The following is a 14,016-nucleotide window of genomic DNA, read 5'->3' on the forward strand; positions in this document are numbered from 1 at the left end:
TTTTAATTGGCAGTGTGTATTTATTTAAAGGAGGTTACATTTTACACACAATTAATGGTGTTATTCATTTAAATTTTGAAATAAAGAGTATTTTTTGTTCTTCGAGATGAAATTTACACAATTAATCTCTTGTATATTTGTGTCACAACAACATATATTATCTATTTGTTCAGTTATGTGTATCTTATATAAAGAATTTCTCTTGTTATTTCTGTGGCAGGTATTATGACAATGGCAAACAGTGTCTAATTGCTATCCCCTCACAGATATTGTTACCGAGCTAGATGGCGTGGTAATCGAGACACTGGACTTGCGTTCAAGAGGAATGGGACTCATATCCCCCCCCTCCCCCGATGTGGATTTTCTTTGGCTTTCATAAATCAGTGATGGCAAATGCTGGATGGATACATCTGATTTCCTTAATCATCTCTTTGCTTTTCACAGTGTTGTTTCTCTTCTATCCATCCTTTTTTACCTATTTCGTGTATTAGCATGGCGGGAAATGGTTATGAGGTCCTGGTTAAAAATTGTTTGTATCATCATTTTTTTTTCCTTTTTCATTCTCCCTGTGGCAAATGTATTAGGTTCCCGTGTGCACTGAAGCTATTTGAGATTCACTTGAAGCATTTGTTTGGTTCCAGACAAAAGCAGGCCAGCTAAAGGATGGAGTATTCCTTTATTCTCATTGTTAATGATCCCCAGGCCATGTCTTCCAGGCTATATTACTTCCTCTTAGTTTCTGTGCTGATTAAAGTATCTGTGAAGTTTTAAAACTTTAACTGTTAGTTCTGAATTAGAGTACTGCCCTTACTAATCGACGAGTTTTACTTCGATATGTGAGGTTGACTTACATTGTATTCCTGTAGGCAATGTGTCAGTGTTGTGAAAAGGGAAGTTGCTACCTACCATGCAGCGGAGATGCTGAGTTGCAGATAGGCACAGCAAAAAGACTCTCACAAATATAGCTTTTGGCCAGTAAGGCTTTCCTCAAAATTAGGCGACAAGCACACGCATACACACACATTCAAACACAACTTGCACACACATGAATGCAGTCTCGGACATCTGTGGCCTAAGATGCCTGAGACTGCAGGCATGTGTGTGTGTGTGTGAGTTGCATTTGTGTGAGTGTGTATGTGTCTGTTGTCGTCTAATTTCGACAAAGGCCTTACTGGCTGAAAGCTATATTTGTCGCAGTCGTTTTATTGTGCCTATCTGCGACTCAGCATCTCCGCTACATGGTGAGTAGCAACTTTCCTTTTTACAATATTGTTCCATTCTGTTCTGGGTTTTCCATTGTAGGCAATGTGGATTACTTATTTATGTGCTTTGGGTTAGTTAATGCCCTGCAAACAGGAAAAGATGTATGCTAATGGGCAGAAAATGTTAGAATGCCAAGTGTCTTGTTTTCATTCCTAAACCAGGGTGATTCATATGGGTAGGTGTTGGGAATTATGTAAATCAAGAGATCTTGTAACTTGAGAAAATGAAGTAATAAAACTGAAAAAGCATACGTTAATAAAAAATTGTGGTATTGTTGGGATTGTGATGTCTCTACCGGAGACCAAATGAATAGAAGGACAAGGAAGTTTAGTCAAAACAAATTACATGGCTTCAGTGTTTCCAGTCTGTATTAACATCTTTAACTTTTGTAGTCCTGTCTACCTCAGATGCATATAATATTACAGTATATTGATAATTTTTACTTTTTGGACTGTGAGACTACAACTGAATGAAACACAATTTTTGTGCCATACACGTTTCGCTTTTATTCTGAGCAAGGCATCTTTAGTGGCAGGTTGCATGGACGATTTTGTACATATTACACTTCTGTCCCATTTTTGGTGCCATTCCTCTTCTTATAAATGCAGTTTTTTTCCCACATTTCACAGCATTGTGTTTCATTCATTTGTAGTCATATGGTCCAAAAAGTAAAAATTATCAATATACCGTAAAACCAGTCTGTATTATCGGTATTTTCATGTGATCATCTGACAGCATGCTTCCAGTTACTATTTTAGGATTTAGTTTATTGTTGAAATTGTTACTATATTGTTTCCATGTTTCATATGGCTTTCTCTTTGTGCAGATAACAGCGACCTGATTGCATGCACTGTGGTTAACAAAGAAGGACACAAAATTCGACGATTTCTTGTTATTGATGTAATGCAGTTTATTCTTGTTGAACCTGACACAAGACGCCTTGGATGGGGTGTTACAAAATTTGTTGGTTTCCTTCAGGTAAGATAATATTAATTGTGAGTAGTAAGTTCAGTGCAAGAGAAAAAGATGAGAGATCACAAAATTATGAGCAACAAATATGCAATGTGGTAGAGGAGCAACAAAGAATATTATAAGAAAACAATAGAACAAATCTTTATATAAGAAATGAGTACAGTAAAACAAGAAAAACAGTAGAATGTTCCATGTTAACTGTGGACTAAGTGAAGACAATCACTCATTGTATAAGGAAGATATTCAGCAAAGGATACTCATATGTTTAAAAAGGTACACATGGTAGCTGAGTTGAGGAGAAATCCCACCTTATGCAAGAGACCATTTCAGACCTGTATTTTTCTTCAAAGAGTGTTCATGTTCACTACATACTGTTCCCCAGTTTCCACACACAATGTGACCTGTGTTTTCCCAGAGCAGTGACCAACCTTGAGAGGGGTCTTTTCGTATTAGGTGGAGCTTCATTCCCATGACTTTTTTTATTCGTATTTTTAATGCTTGAGCTTATAGGGCATTTGCCTTGATTTTATATACATTATAAGTAACTTCAATATAATGATAATGCAGGACCTTATAACACTAGCCTGCCGGTTTGCGCCAAGTATAACATTATGCTCACAAACTAGCATTACCCTCTGGGAGGAATTTGATGTTTGGCCATATGTATTCCTAATGGACAGAGGGTATCGAAACGTTAATTTTGTGTAAGCAGCAATTAATAGAAAACTGAAAGACTTCACTTTGGAGGTAATACTAGTATTGACATTCACACAAATGAAATAATAAATGGTTGCCAGCCTAATTAGGCATCATAATTTAAAACATTATGTCTCAAGAAAATTTAATATGAGATACTAAATTGCCTTTCATATATACTCCTTTTGAATAGTGCAATGAACACACGTGACTACCGGACAAAGTGAGTAGTGGGTAGCAGTAGTTACTATTTACACAAATCAGCAATCATAGGAATTTTAAAAGTTATTTCAGTCATAGTAATAATAGTTACTGTTACAGTCGATAGCTAACTCAGCAATAAGATGTTACTAATGACCTCATGAGACTAAAATTGAGCATGGCCAGAGTCCTGGTTTAACTAACATACAGACACCACAAGTGAAGTTAAATAACATTACACAGACACTTTTTTTATGCTCACACTTTTATGGAAATGCTTCAGATTTCTTTAGCAAAAGCAGTATTTAGTTTATCTTTCTTATAATAGATAAGATTATAGTGGGGGACCATAATCTGAAACTGTCTTTACAGGCAAATGCTGTGACTATTTCAGAAACAAAATGCAATTTGCCAATATTGCTTTCTAACACCACTTGAAATAGTTTATATGTTCATACTTTAAAGCAAGTAATTCAAATATTAAGTTCAATTAACTTCAGAAAATAGTTCATAGCAATAATCAAAGCAAAATTACCTTTCATATAGGTTCAGTTTGTATGCATTATCCATTACCTGTGAAGCAGGTATTTTTACGATAACACTACACTCTTTGGCACTGAGCTTCAGTACATTTAGTACAGAAACAAACCATTAATTAGTTAGAAACAGGATACTCAGTTTCTACACATTTAGGATGGGACCCTGCATTGGTTTTATGATATCCAATGTATACCCATCACATCTTCAGCATCCTCCTGTAGCATTACATTTAAAAGCTTCTATTCTTATCCTGTCTCAACTGTCTTTCATGCAAGTTTCATGTCTATACCATCAGAAAAGGCTCCCTAACATTCAAATTTATATCCAGTGTTAACAAATTTCTCTTACAGGCAAAATAATTTACTTGCTATTGCCAGTCTGTATTTTATATCCTCTCTTCTGGGTCATTACCATTTATTTTTCTGCCCCTGTGTTTTATATCCTCTTGTCTGTGGACATTACCATTTCTTTTTCTGCTGAAATAGCAAACTTTTCTACTACTTCTGCCTGATTCAGTTTACTTGCATTCCATCATCATTGTTTCACTTTGATTGTCATTTAATAACCTTTTTTTGTGACAATATATATTCTGTTGAACTGCTCTTCCAAGTCCTTTGCCATCTATGACAAAATCATCGGCTAACCTGAAAGTTTTTAGATTACATTAGTTTACAAGAAAAAAGCCTTTTGTATGATGCGCATTAATATTTAATTTTTTTTTGTGGACCCAAACATGTTTTGCCCATTAAACAAGGAATCTTCAGTGGGTGTCCTGGAATTCTGAATTTATGGTAGAGGCCAAATAGAAATGCCTGGCAGGGCTTATGTAACAGGTTCTTGCGGTGGCCATTCTCACAGCACCTGTATATAAATTGCAGTAGTTTACAATAAAAATGTCTTTTACATGCTGCATGTTAATTTTTTATTTATTTTTATTTATTTTATAAAATAAAAATTCAAAGTTGTTATTTGTCCTCCCTGAAATTTAACTCCCTCACTCTAATTTCTGTTCAAGTTGTAAATAACCTTCTACTACCTTCAGAATTTGAAAGTGTTTTACTGTCAACATTGTCAAAAGCTTTTTCTATATGTACAAATGCTATAAATGTAGTTTTGCTGTTGCCAAATTTCTTGGAAGCCCAGATTGGTTTTTACCATCATCATTATCTACCAGTTTCTTAATTCTTCTGTAAATAATGTGTGTCAGTATTCTGCAACCATTAATTACTAAGCCGATGGTTCAATAATATTCACAGCTTCCAGCACCTGCTATCTTTGTAATCGGAATAATTATGTTATTCATGAAATCTGAAGGTATTTCAGCTGCTCACATATCTTACACCCCAGATGGAATAGTTTTGTCATGGCTGTCTCCCCCGAGGGTATCAATCTGGGGGAATGTCATCTACACCACATTTCATGTTTCTGTGTAGGTCTTAAATGTTCTTTTGCGTTTCCTCACAGCATCATTTTACCATCTGATCTTTGTCTACTTCCTCTTTCATGTCCATAATATTGTCTTAAGTTTGCTTCCTTTGTATAGCCCTGCTTTATATTCCTTCCACCTTTCAGTCTTCCCTTCTTTACTTAGTACTAATGTGCCTGCCATCTGAGCTTTTAATATTCATGGGGTGCTACTATTTTCTCCAAATTTTCCTATAGGTAGCATCTGTTTCTTCCATAGTCTTGCATGCTTCTACAGCTTTTCATTTCTCTTCTAACCTTCTTTGTCAATTTGCACATTCTGTCACTCTCAGTTTTAGGTGCTGTGTGTTTTATGTTTTCTCCTTCATTAGATTATTTCAGTATCTCATGTAGTATACAATGATTTTTACTGAGCCTTGTCTCCTTATGTAGTAGTTCATATGCCGCCTTTCTATAAGATTTCTCAAAACTAGGTATTTGTCCTCTACTGTGTTCCTTTCTCTTATTTCAGTCATCAGTTGCCTAATGCTCTCTTTGAAACTCTCAACAAATTCTGGTTGTTTTCATCTTATGCAGGCCCTACATTCTCAATTTCCTACGTTACTGCAATTTCTTGAGTTTGAATCTGCAGTTCATGAACAAAAAATGATGGTGCAATTCTGCATGTGCTCCTGGAAATGTTTTGCAGCTTAAAATCTGGTTTTGCAGAATCTCTCTCTTGCCTTTACATGTTGTTGTTGTGGTCTTCAGTCCTGAGACTGGTTTGATGCAGCTCTCCATGCTACTCTATCCTGTGCAAGCTTCATCTCCTCTCAGTACCTACTGCAACCTACATCCTTCCGAATCTGCTTAGTGTATTCATCTCTTGGTCTCCCCCTACGATTTTTACCCTCCACGCTGCCCTCCAATACTAAATTGGTGATCCCTTGATGCCTCAGAACATGTCCTACCAACCAATCCCTTCTTCTGGTCAAGTTGTGCCACAAACTCCTCTTCTCCCCAATCCTATTCAGTACCTCCTCATTAGTTATGTGATCTACCCATCTAATCTTCAGCATTCTTCTGTAGCACCACATTTCGAAAGCTTCTATTCTCTTCTTGTCCAAACTATTTACCGTCCATGTTTCACTTCCATACATGGCTACACTGCATACAAATACTTTCAGAAATGACTTCCTGACACTTAAATCTATACTCGATGTTAACAAATTTCTCTTCTTCAGAAACACTTTCCTTGCCATTGCCAGTCTACATTTTATATCCTCTCTACTTCGACCATCATCAGTTATTTTGCTCCCCAAATAGCAAAACTCCTTTACTACTTTAAGTGTCTCATTTCCTAATCTAATACCCTCAACATCACCCGACTTAATTCGACTACATTCCATTATCCTCGTTTTGCTTTTGTTGATGTTCATCTTATATCCTCCCTTCAAGACACCATCCATTCCGTTCAACTGCTCTTCCAAGTCCTTTGCTGTCTCTGACAGAATTACAATGTCATCGGCGAACCTCAAAGGTTTTATTTCTTCTCCATGGATTTTAATACCTACTCAGAATTTTTCTTTTGTTTCCTTTACTGCTTGCTCAATATACAGATTGAATAACATCGGGGAGAGGCTACAACCCTGTCTTACTCCCTTCCCAACCACTGCTTCCTTTTCATGTCCCTCGACTCTTATAACTGCCATCTGGTTTCTGTACAAATTGTAAATAGCCTTTCGCTCCCTGTATTTTACCCCTGCCACCTTTAGAATTTGAAATAGAGTATTCCAGTCAACATTGTCAAAAGCTTTCTCTAAGTCTACAAATGCTAGAAACGTAGGTTTGCCTTTCCTTAATCTTTCTTCTAAGATAAGTCGTAAGGTCATTATTGCCTCACGTGTTCCAGTATTTCTACGGAATCCAAACTGATCTTCCCCGAGGTTGGCTTCTACTAGTTTTTCCATTCGTCTGCAAAGAATTCGTGTTAGTATTTTGCAGCTGTGGCTTATTAAACTGATTGTTCGGTAATTCTCACATCTGTCAACACCTGCTTTCTTTGGGATTGGAATTATTATATTCTTCTTGAAGTCTGAGGGTATTTCGCCTGTTTCCTACATCTTGCTCACCAGCTGGTAGAGTTTTGTCAGGACTGGCTCTCCCAAGGCCGTCAGTAGTTCCAATGGAATGTTGTCTACTCCGGGGGCCTTGTTTCGACTCAGGTCTTTCAGTGCTCTGTCAAACTCTTCACGCAGTATCGTATCTCCCATTTCATCTTCATCTACATCCTCTTCCATTTCCATAATATTGTCCTCAAGTACATCGCCCTTGTATAGACCCTCTATATACTCCTTCCACCTTTCTGCTTTCCCTTCTTTGCTTAGAACTGGGTTTCCATCTGAGCTCTTGATGTTCATACAAGTGGTTCTCTTATCTCCAAAGGTCTCTTTAATTTTCCTGTAGGCAGTATCTATCTTACCCCTAGTCAGATAAGCCTCTACATCCATACGTTTGTCCTCTAGCCATCCCTGCTTAGCCATTTTGCACTTCCTGTCGATCTCATTTTTGAGACGTTTCTATTCCTTTTTGCCTGCTTCATTTACTGCATTTTTATATTTTCTCCTTTCATCAGTTAAATTCAATATTTCTTCTGTTATCCAAGGATTTCTTTTAGCCCTCGTCTTTTTACTTACTTGATCGTCTGCTGCCTTCACTACTTCATCCCTCAAAGCTACTCATTCTTCTTCTACTGTATTTCTTTCCCCCATTCCTGTCAATTGTTGCCTTATGCTCTCCCTGAAACTCTGTACAACCTCTGGTTCAGTCAGTTTATCCAGGTCCCATCTCCTTAAATTCCCACCTTTTTGCAGTTTCTTCAGTTTTAATCTGCAGCTCATAACCAATAGATTGTGGTCAGAGTCCGCATCTGCCCCTGGAAATGTCTTACAATTTAAAATCTGGTTCCTAAATCTCTGTCTTACCATTATATAATGTATCTGATACCTTTTAGTATCTCCAGGGTTCTTCCATGTATACAACCTTCTGTCATGATTCTTAAACCAAGTGTTAGCTATGATTAAGTTGTGCTCTGTGCAAAATTCGACCAGGCGGCTTCCTCTTTCATTTCTTACCCCAATCCATATTCACCTACTACGTTTCCTTCTCTCCCTTTTCCTACACTCGAATTCCAGTCACCCATGACTATTAAATTTTCGTCTCCCTTCACTATCTGAATAATTTCTTTTATTTCATCATACATTTCTTCAATTTCTTCGTCATCTGCAGAGCTAGTTGGCATATAAACTTGTACTACTGTAGTAGGTGTGGGCTTCGTATCTATCTTGGCCACAATAATGCGTTCACTATGCTGTTTGTAGTAGCTTACCCGTATTCCTATTTTTCTATTCATTATTAAACCTACTCCTGCATGACCCCTATTTGATTTTGTGTTTATAACCCTGTAGTCACCTGACCAGAAGTCTTGTTCCTCCTGCCACCGATCTTCACTAATTCCCACTATATCTAACTTTAACCTATCCATTTCCCTTTTCAAATTTTCTAACCTACCTGCCCGATTAAGGGACCTGACATTCCACGCTCCGATCCATTGAACGCCAGTTTTCTTTCTCCTGATAACGACATCCTCTTGAGTAGTCCCCACCCGGAGATCCGAATGGGGGACTATTTTACCTCCGGAATATTTTACCCAAGAGGATGCCATCATCATTTAATCATACAGTAAAGCTGCATGCCCTCGGGAAAAATTACGGCCGTAGTTTCCCCTTGCTTTCAGCCGTTCGCAGTACCAACACAGCAAGGCCGTTTTGGTTAGTGTTACAAGGCCAGATCAGTCAATCATCCAAACTGTTGCCCCTGCAACTACTGAAAAGGCTGCTGCCCCTCTGCAGGAACCACATGTTTGTCTGGCCTCTCAACAGATACCCCTCCGTTGTGGTTGTACCTACGGTAGGGCTATCTGTATCGCTGAGGCACGCAAGCCTCCCCACCAACGGCAAGGTCCATGGTTCATAATCCATCTGAAATCTTCTAATGTCTTCAGGTTACAGCCACCTTTTGTGACCCATGGTGATTAAATATGCTCTGTACAGCTTCCCCTTTTATACACAGTCCGTTTTCCTTCTATTTTTCTTTCTATTCCTAGTCTTGTTAATGAATTCTAGTCCCCAAGAGATCTAAATTTTAATCTACCATAACAACTTCAATAACTCTGAAGGAATGACTTTGTTGTTATTAGTGGCTACCACTCAGAAATCAGTTTTCTATGTCGTAGCACTTTAAGCACACTTCTAAGCATACACAATTTAAACAAGTAATTATATAACATAATAATACAACTTACCGTAAGGAACATGTAAGCTAGTTGGCATGATCTTACAGGCTTAGAAATTAAACTTAATGTTGATTTTGACAAAAGTAATCTCAACTTCGTCCTAGAGATCTGGCTACAACAAAACATGAAGTTTAGGAGAGTAATGAATTGAACTTAGTTGTAGCAGTGTAGTCTAGAAACAAGGTACAGGTTAGTAACAAATTATGATGTTTGATGAGGTGAGGTCTGGCACTTTGTGTCTCATTCTAGGACAGCATACTCCAATAGACGCTGAATAAAACCGTCACAAAAGGTGTCATTGGGACAAAGTTCACATATTGCAATTCCAAAAGTATTATTATTAGAAGGATATATTGCTATCGCCATATACTGAAGATATTGAGTTGCAGATAGGCACAACAAAAAACCTTGGCCTAAAGCTTACTTGTTTAACTGTCTTTTGGTTGTGCCTGTCTGCAGCTCAACACCTCCACTATATGGTGAGTAGGAATCTATCCTGTTCAAAATATTGTCACTGTTCCATCCTGAATTTTATGTTGTTTGATTCCAGAAATAGGCACCAAGAATTATTAAATTAATATCACTGTACAGGAAGTCTGTTATATTAGGACAGATTGGAGGTTCGTTGGGTAGTGCTCGTATCTCGCACGTGACAGCAAGGTAACGGACAGTAAAAAGAGGACACATTAAGTTATGGAGTGAAATGGACATGTCTGGCAATGAAGGGGGCCAAAATGGTCAGAAAGGAATTTGTTTCTGGGCACGCCTGGCGGTAAGGAGGTGCCAAAACGACTGGGCAAGAAATGAGTAAAATAGTCACCAGGTACTTGGTTGTAATCACGGTGAACTGTGACCACTACACTCGCTTACTAATCCAGTGGTAATTCCAGGGGAATGAACTGGGTATCAGACTTCTCTGCAGAACCCTAAAGTCTTCAGAGAATGTGGATTTCAAACCTGGGGCACGGAAGATATAGTAGATTACCTTTTGCACTTCAGACTGTAAGAATCTTTGGCAAACTAGTACTGAATATGAAACTTGACTGTTAAAACAAACTTTGATGATACACAGTATCTAAGCCTACAAGCCATGTAGTAATTTGTGAGTTGAACTGCCGAAAGTGTGGGTGGGAGAGGGAGACATGTCAAAGCAGGAGCAAAGATTGCATCTAGTGACGGTTATGAGCACATGGCTTCCAGAGGATGTGGGGGTCAAAAGTGTACCAGCTAGCTGCTAACGTTTGGCGAGCATGGCACGTAATCTACTGCTGTCAGTGGAATTGCCACACAGTTCCCACCTTTCGAGAGGTTAACGCCGTCACTGATGGGGCTGGAGGGTGCTCAGTGCCAGCTGCGGATGACAGTTGGTTGGCATTCTCATGGCAGTGGCATGGCTGGAACCACGCGAAACAGCTGGTGCAGGCCATGGAACTCGGGTTTAGAGGCACCCTCACAGTCTCCCATGTTGTCGCTGCTGAGAGACTGGCCGTGAGCAGCTCCTGTGCACACCACTGGGAGCATATGAAATAACACCACTGTCCCAAAGGTGTGGGTGCTAGCAGTGGCAGCTCCCATTTTGGACATCTGTGGAGTTGGGGCAGAGTCTTTGTCAGTCAAGGGCTGTGAGAAGGGCAGTGCAGTGACAACTCCAGGATCCCAGATGCTGGGTGGCTGGTGGCAGGTTGGGAGCGATGTTGAAGGCGGCACTGGCTGGCGGTGTGTAAGGGCCAGTGTCAGCTGGCAGTGAATTGTAAGTAGCGTCAGAGGAACTGGCATTGGTGTTGTGATTGGTGCCGGTGATGGGCGAGGGAAACGGCACTTCGGTGGTGATGCGCTTGCTGGCTGAGAGTAGGCTCACTACGCAGGCCAGCTGGTGCCTGTGCATGAGATAGTTGTTGTGACCCCATTCAGATGAGTGGAGAATGTCTTGTCCCTACATTGCAACATCAGGTACAGGGTCTGAGTACTGTGGGCAAAGTGACGGCTGGTACATACCTACCCAAAACAGCATACACATGTGTGTATGCTGTAAGGTGATGAATGGAAGTGTGTTGCTTGCCATGGCGCTGTGGAGGTGTTCATCGCAGCTGGCCCATGAAATGTGGGAAACATTGCATGAAACCTGAACCAATTTTGTCAAGAGGAAGAGGGGCTGCTACCATAAAAGCCACACACTGTTCCTGGTTATGTCCCTATACCAGCTCAGTGGCAGACTTTCCAGGTTGACTTTCTTTGTGATCTGCAGGCTCAGAGTACCAAGGGCAGGGTGACAAACTCTCCAGAAAAATAACATGTGAAGACAGCCTTAACTGTGCAGGGCAATGGTTCCACCACGTTGTTAGCAACAGGGTGATAGCTGGTAGTATAATGGGTACTAGAGTCGCAGGTGTCTGACAAAGTGCAGAGAGGCATTGATGCCCACAATCTGAAGTAACATGATGGGGCATCCAAAACAGGATGCCTAGGGCCAAACAAAGGCTTCAGTTACTGTTTCGACCGAAATGTCATGAATGGAAGTGGCCTCCATGCAGCACGTAAATCGGTTGATAACTGTCAGCAGATATCAACAGTGGACCAACAATGTTGAACATGCTTATACAAACCAGTGTCGTGTTGATGAGAAGGTGGTGAGGTGCACGTAGATATCAGCCGACCTTTTTGTACTGGCATGAATACAGGTTCATGCCCAGTTGCTGCAGTTGCATATGAATCCAGCTCTGATACTGAGAGGAATGAACCAGGCGTCTGGTATCAGTCTTTGCTGCAGAACCCTGAAGTCTTCTGAGAAAGTGCAGTTCAAAACTGAGGTGCAGAAGACACAGTATGATTCGTGTTATGTACGAACTGTGACAATCTGTGATAAACTATTTCCAAATATGAAACTTCACTGGTAAAACAAACACCAGTGGTGTGTGGAAGCTAAGGTCACAAGCCACATGGCATTGTCTGAGTTGAGGTGCCAAGAATGTAGTCAAGACATGTTGAGCCATTGAAGTAATAGCAAAGGCTGAATCTCTTGTTTGTTAAGGGTTTGTGGCTTCCAGAAGGTGATCAAACTTACCAGTGTGGGCACCAGAGTAAGGCTAGCTAACAGGAGCTGCACAGAACACTGACAACATGAACACTGAATTGCTTGCATGCTGCTTGGTTTGATGTTATACTGTATTATGAAATTAAAAAATCTGAGCTCTGTACAATATGAATGTATTGGCAGTTACAGATATGGACAACCTTCAGCTTTATAATGGGACGACGACATTGAAAATTTGTGCAAGACCAGGGATCGGCCCCAGATTTCCCACCTGTCATGACCAGTCTCATGATACAGTTTTGCTTATCCAAGCATGCCTCACGGACAGATCCAAACTTCCGTATGGTGTGACACATGTGTCTACAACCTGCACTCGTTCATTCATTATGTATATTCCCATACAGTGGAGATGTTTTAATTGAAAGTCGCATGCCTGGGATCGACGTACAAGTATGGTATTGTGGAGCACACATTTCCAAAGGAACAAACATTGCAGAAAGTACAGATGTTCTGAAATACATTAAATGCATTCACAGTTGCAACAGGAGGTGGCTACACAGGTAGCTGTGTGGCACGGACTGGGCGGTTTTATAGGTTACACAGTCTCGGGAAAGATCAAAAAGGGCTTCAGCCTCAAAGGGTACAGGGCAAAGGAATGACAAGAATCGACCAAGCAACAGTTGGTATTGTAGTTGTAAATTGTCGTAGCTGTGTTGTAAAAGTGCCAGAGCTTCAAGCGCTGATAGAAAGCACTGAAGCTGAAATTGTTATAGGAACAGCAAGCTGGCTAAAGCCGGAGATAAATTCTGCCGCAATTTTTAGAGAGGCACAAACCGTGTTCAGAAAGGATAGATTAAATAAAGAAGGTGGTGGTGTGTTTGTGTCCGTTGATAGTAGTTCATTTTGTAGTGAAGTTGAAATAGATAGTTCCTGCGAATTACTATGGGTAGAGGTTATATTCGACAGCCATACCAAAATAATAATTGGCTCATTCTACCGACCCCCCGACTCAGATGATATAATAGCTGAACGGTTCAAAGAAAACTTGAATCTCATTACAAATAAGTACCCCACTTGTACAATTATAATTGGTGGAGACTTCAATCTACCCTCAATTTGTTGGCGAAAATATGTGTTTAAAGCTGGTGGTAGACAGAAAACATCATCTAAAATTGTACTAAATGCTTTCTCTGAGAATTACTTTCAAAACAATTAGTCCATGAGCCCACACAAATTGTAAATGGTTGCGAAAACACACTTGACCTCTTAGCCACAAATAATCCTGATCTAATAGAGAGCGTCATGACGGATAAGGGATCAGAGAACATAAGGTCATTGTAGCGAGGCTCAAAACCATATCAACCAAAACCACTAAAAATAAATGCAAAATATATCTATTTAAAACAGCAGATAAAAATTCGCTTGATGCCTTCCTAAGAGAGAGTCTCCATTCCTTCCAAGCTAATTATGTAAGTGTAGACCAGATATGCCTCAAATTCAAAGATACAGTATCGACAGCAATAGATAGATTCATACCGCATAAGTTAATAAGAGA

General features: G+C 39.8%; 1 protein-coding gene across 4 annotated transcripts in view; it reads left to right on the plus strand.

The window, feature by feature from the left end:
- LOC126458591 (protein CLEC16A homolog) overlaps window positions 1-14,016 on the plus strand; it is a 243,512-nt gene that overhangs the window by 136,836 nt on the left and 92,660 nt on the right. For all 4 annotated transcript variants that reach the window (XR_007585664.1, XM_050095734.1, XM_050095735.1 and 1 more), the window contains exon 15: window positions 2,090-2,241. Coding sequence is in view for 3 of the 4 variants with exons in the window: in XM_050095734.1 (XP_049951691.1) it covers window positions 2,090-2,241 (152 nt within the window). In the remaining variant the exon portion in view is untranslated. The remainder of the gene's footprint in view (window positions 1-2,089; window positions 2,242-14,016) is intronic.

Source organism: Schistocerca serialis, chromosome 2 (genome assembly GCF_023864345.2).
Source record: "Schistocerca serialis cubense isolate TAMUIC-IGC-003099 chromosome 2, iqSchSeri2.2, whole genome shotgun sequence".
NCBI lineage: Eukaryota > Metazoa > Arthropoda > Insecta > Orthoptera > Acrididae > Schistocerca > Schistocerca serialis.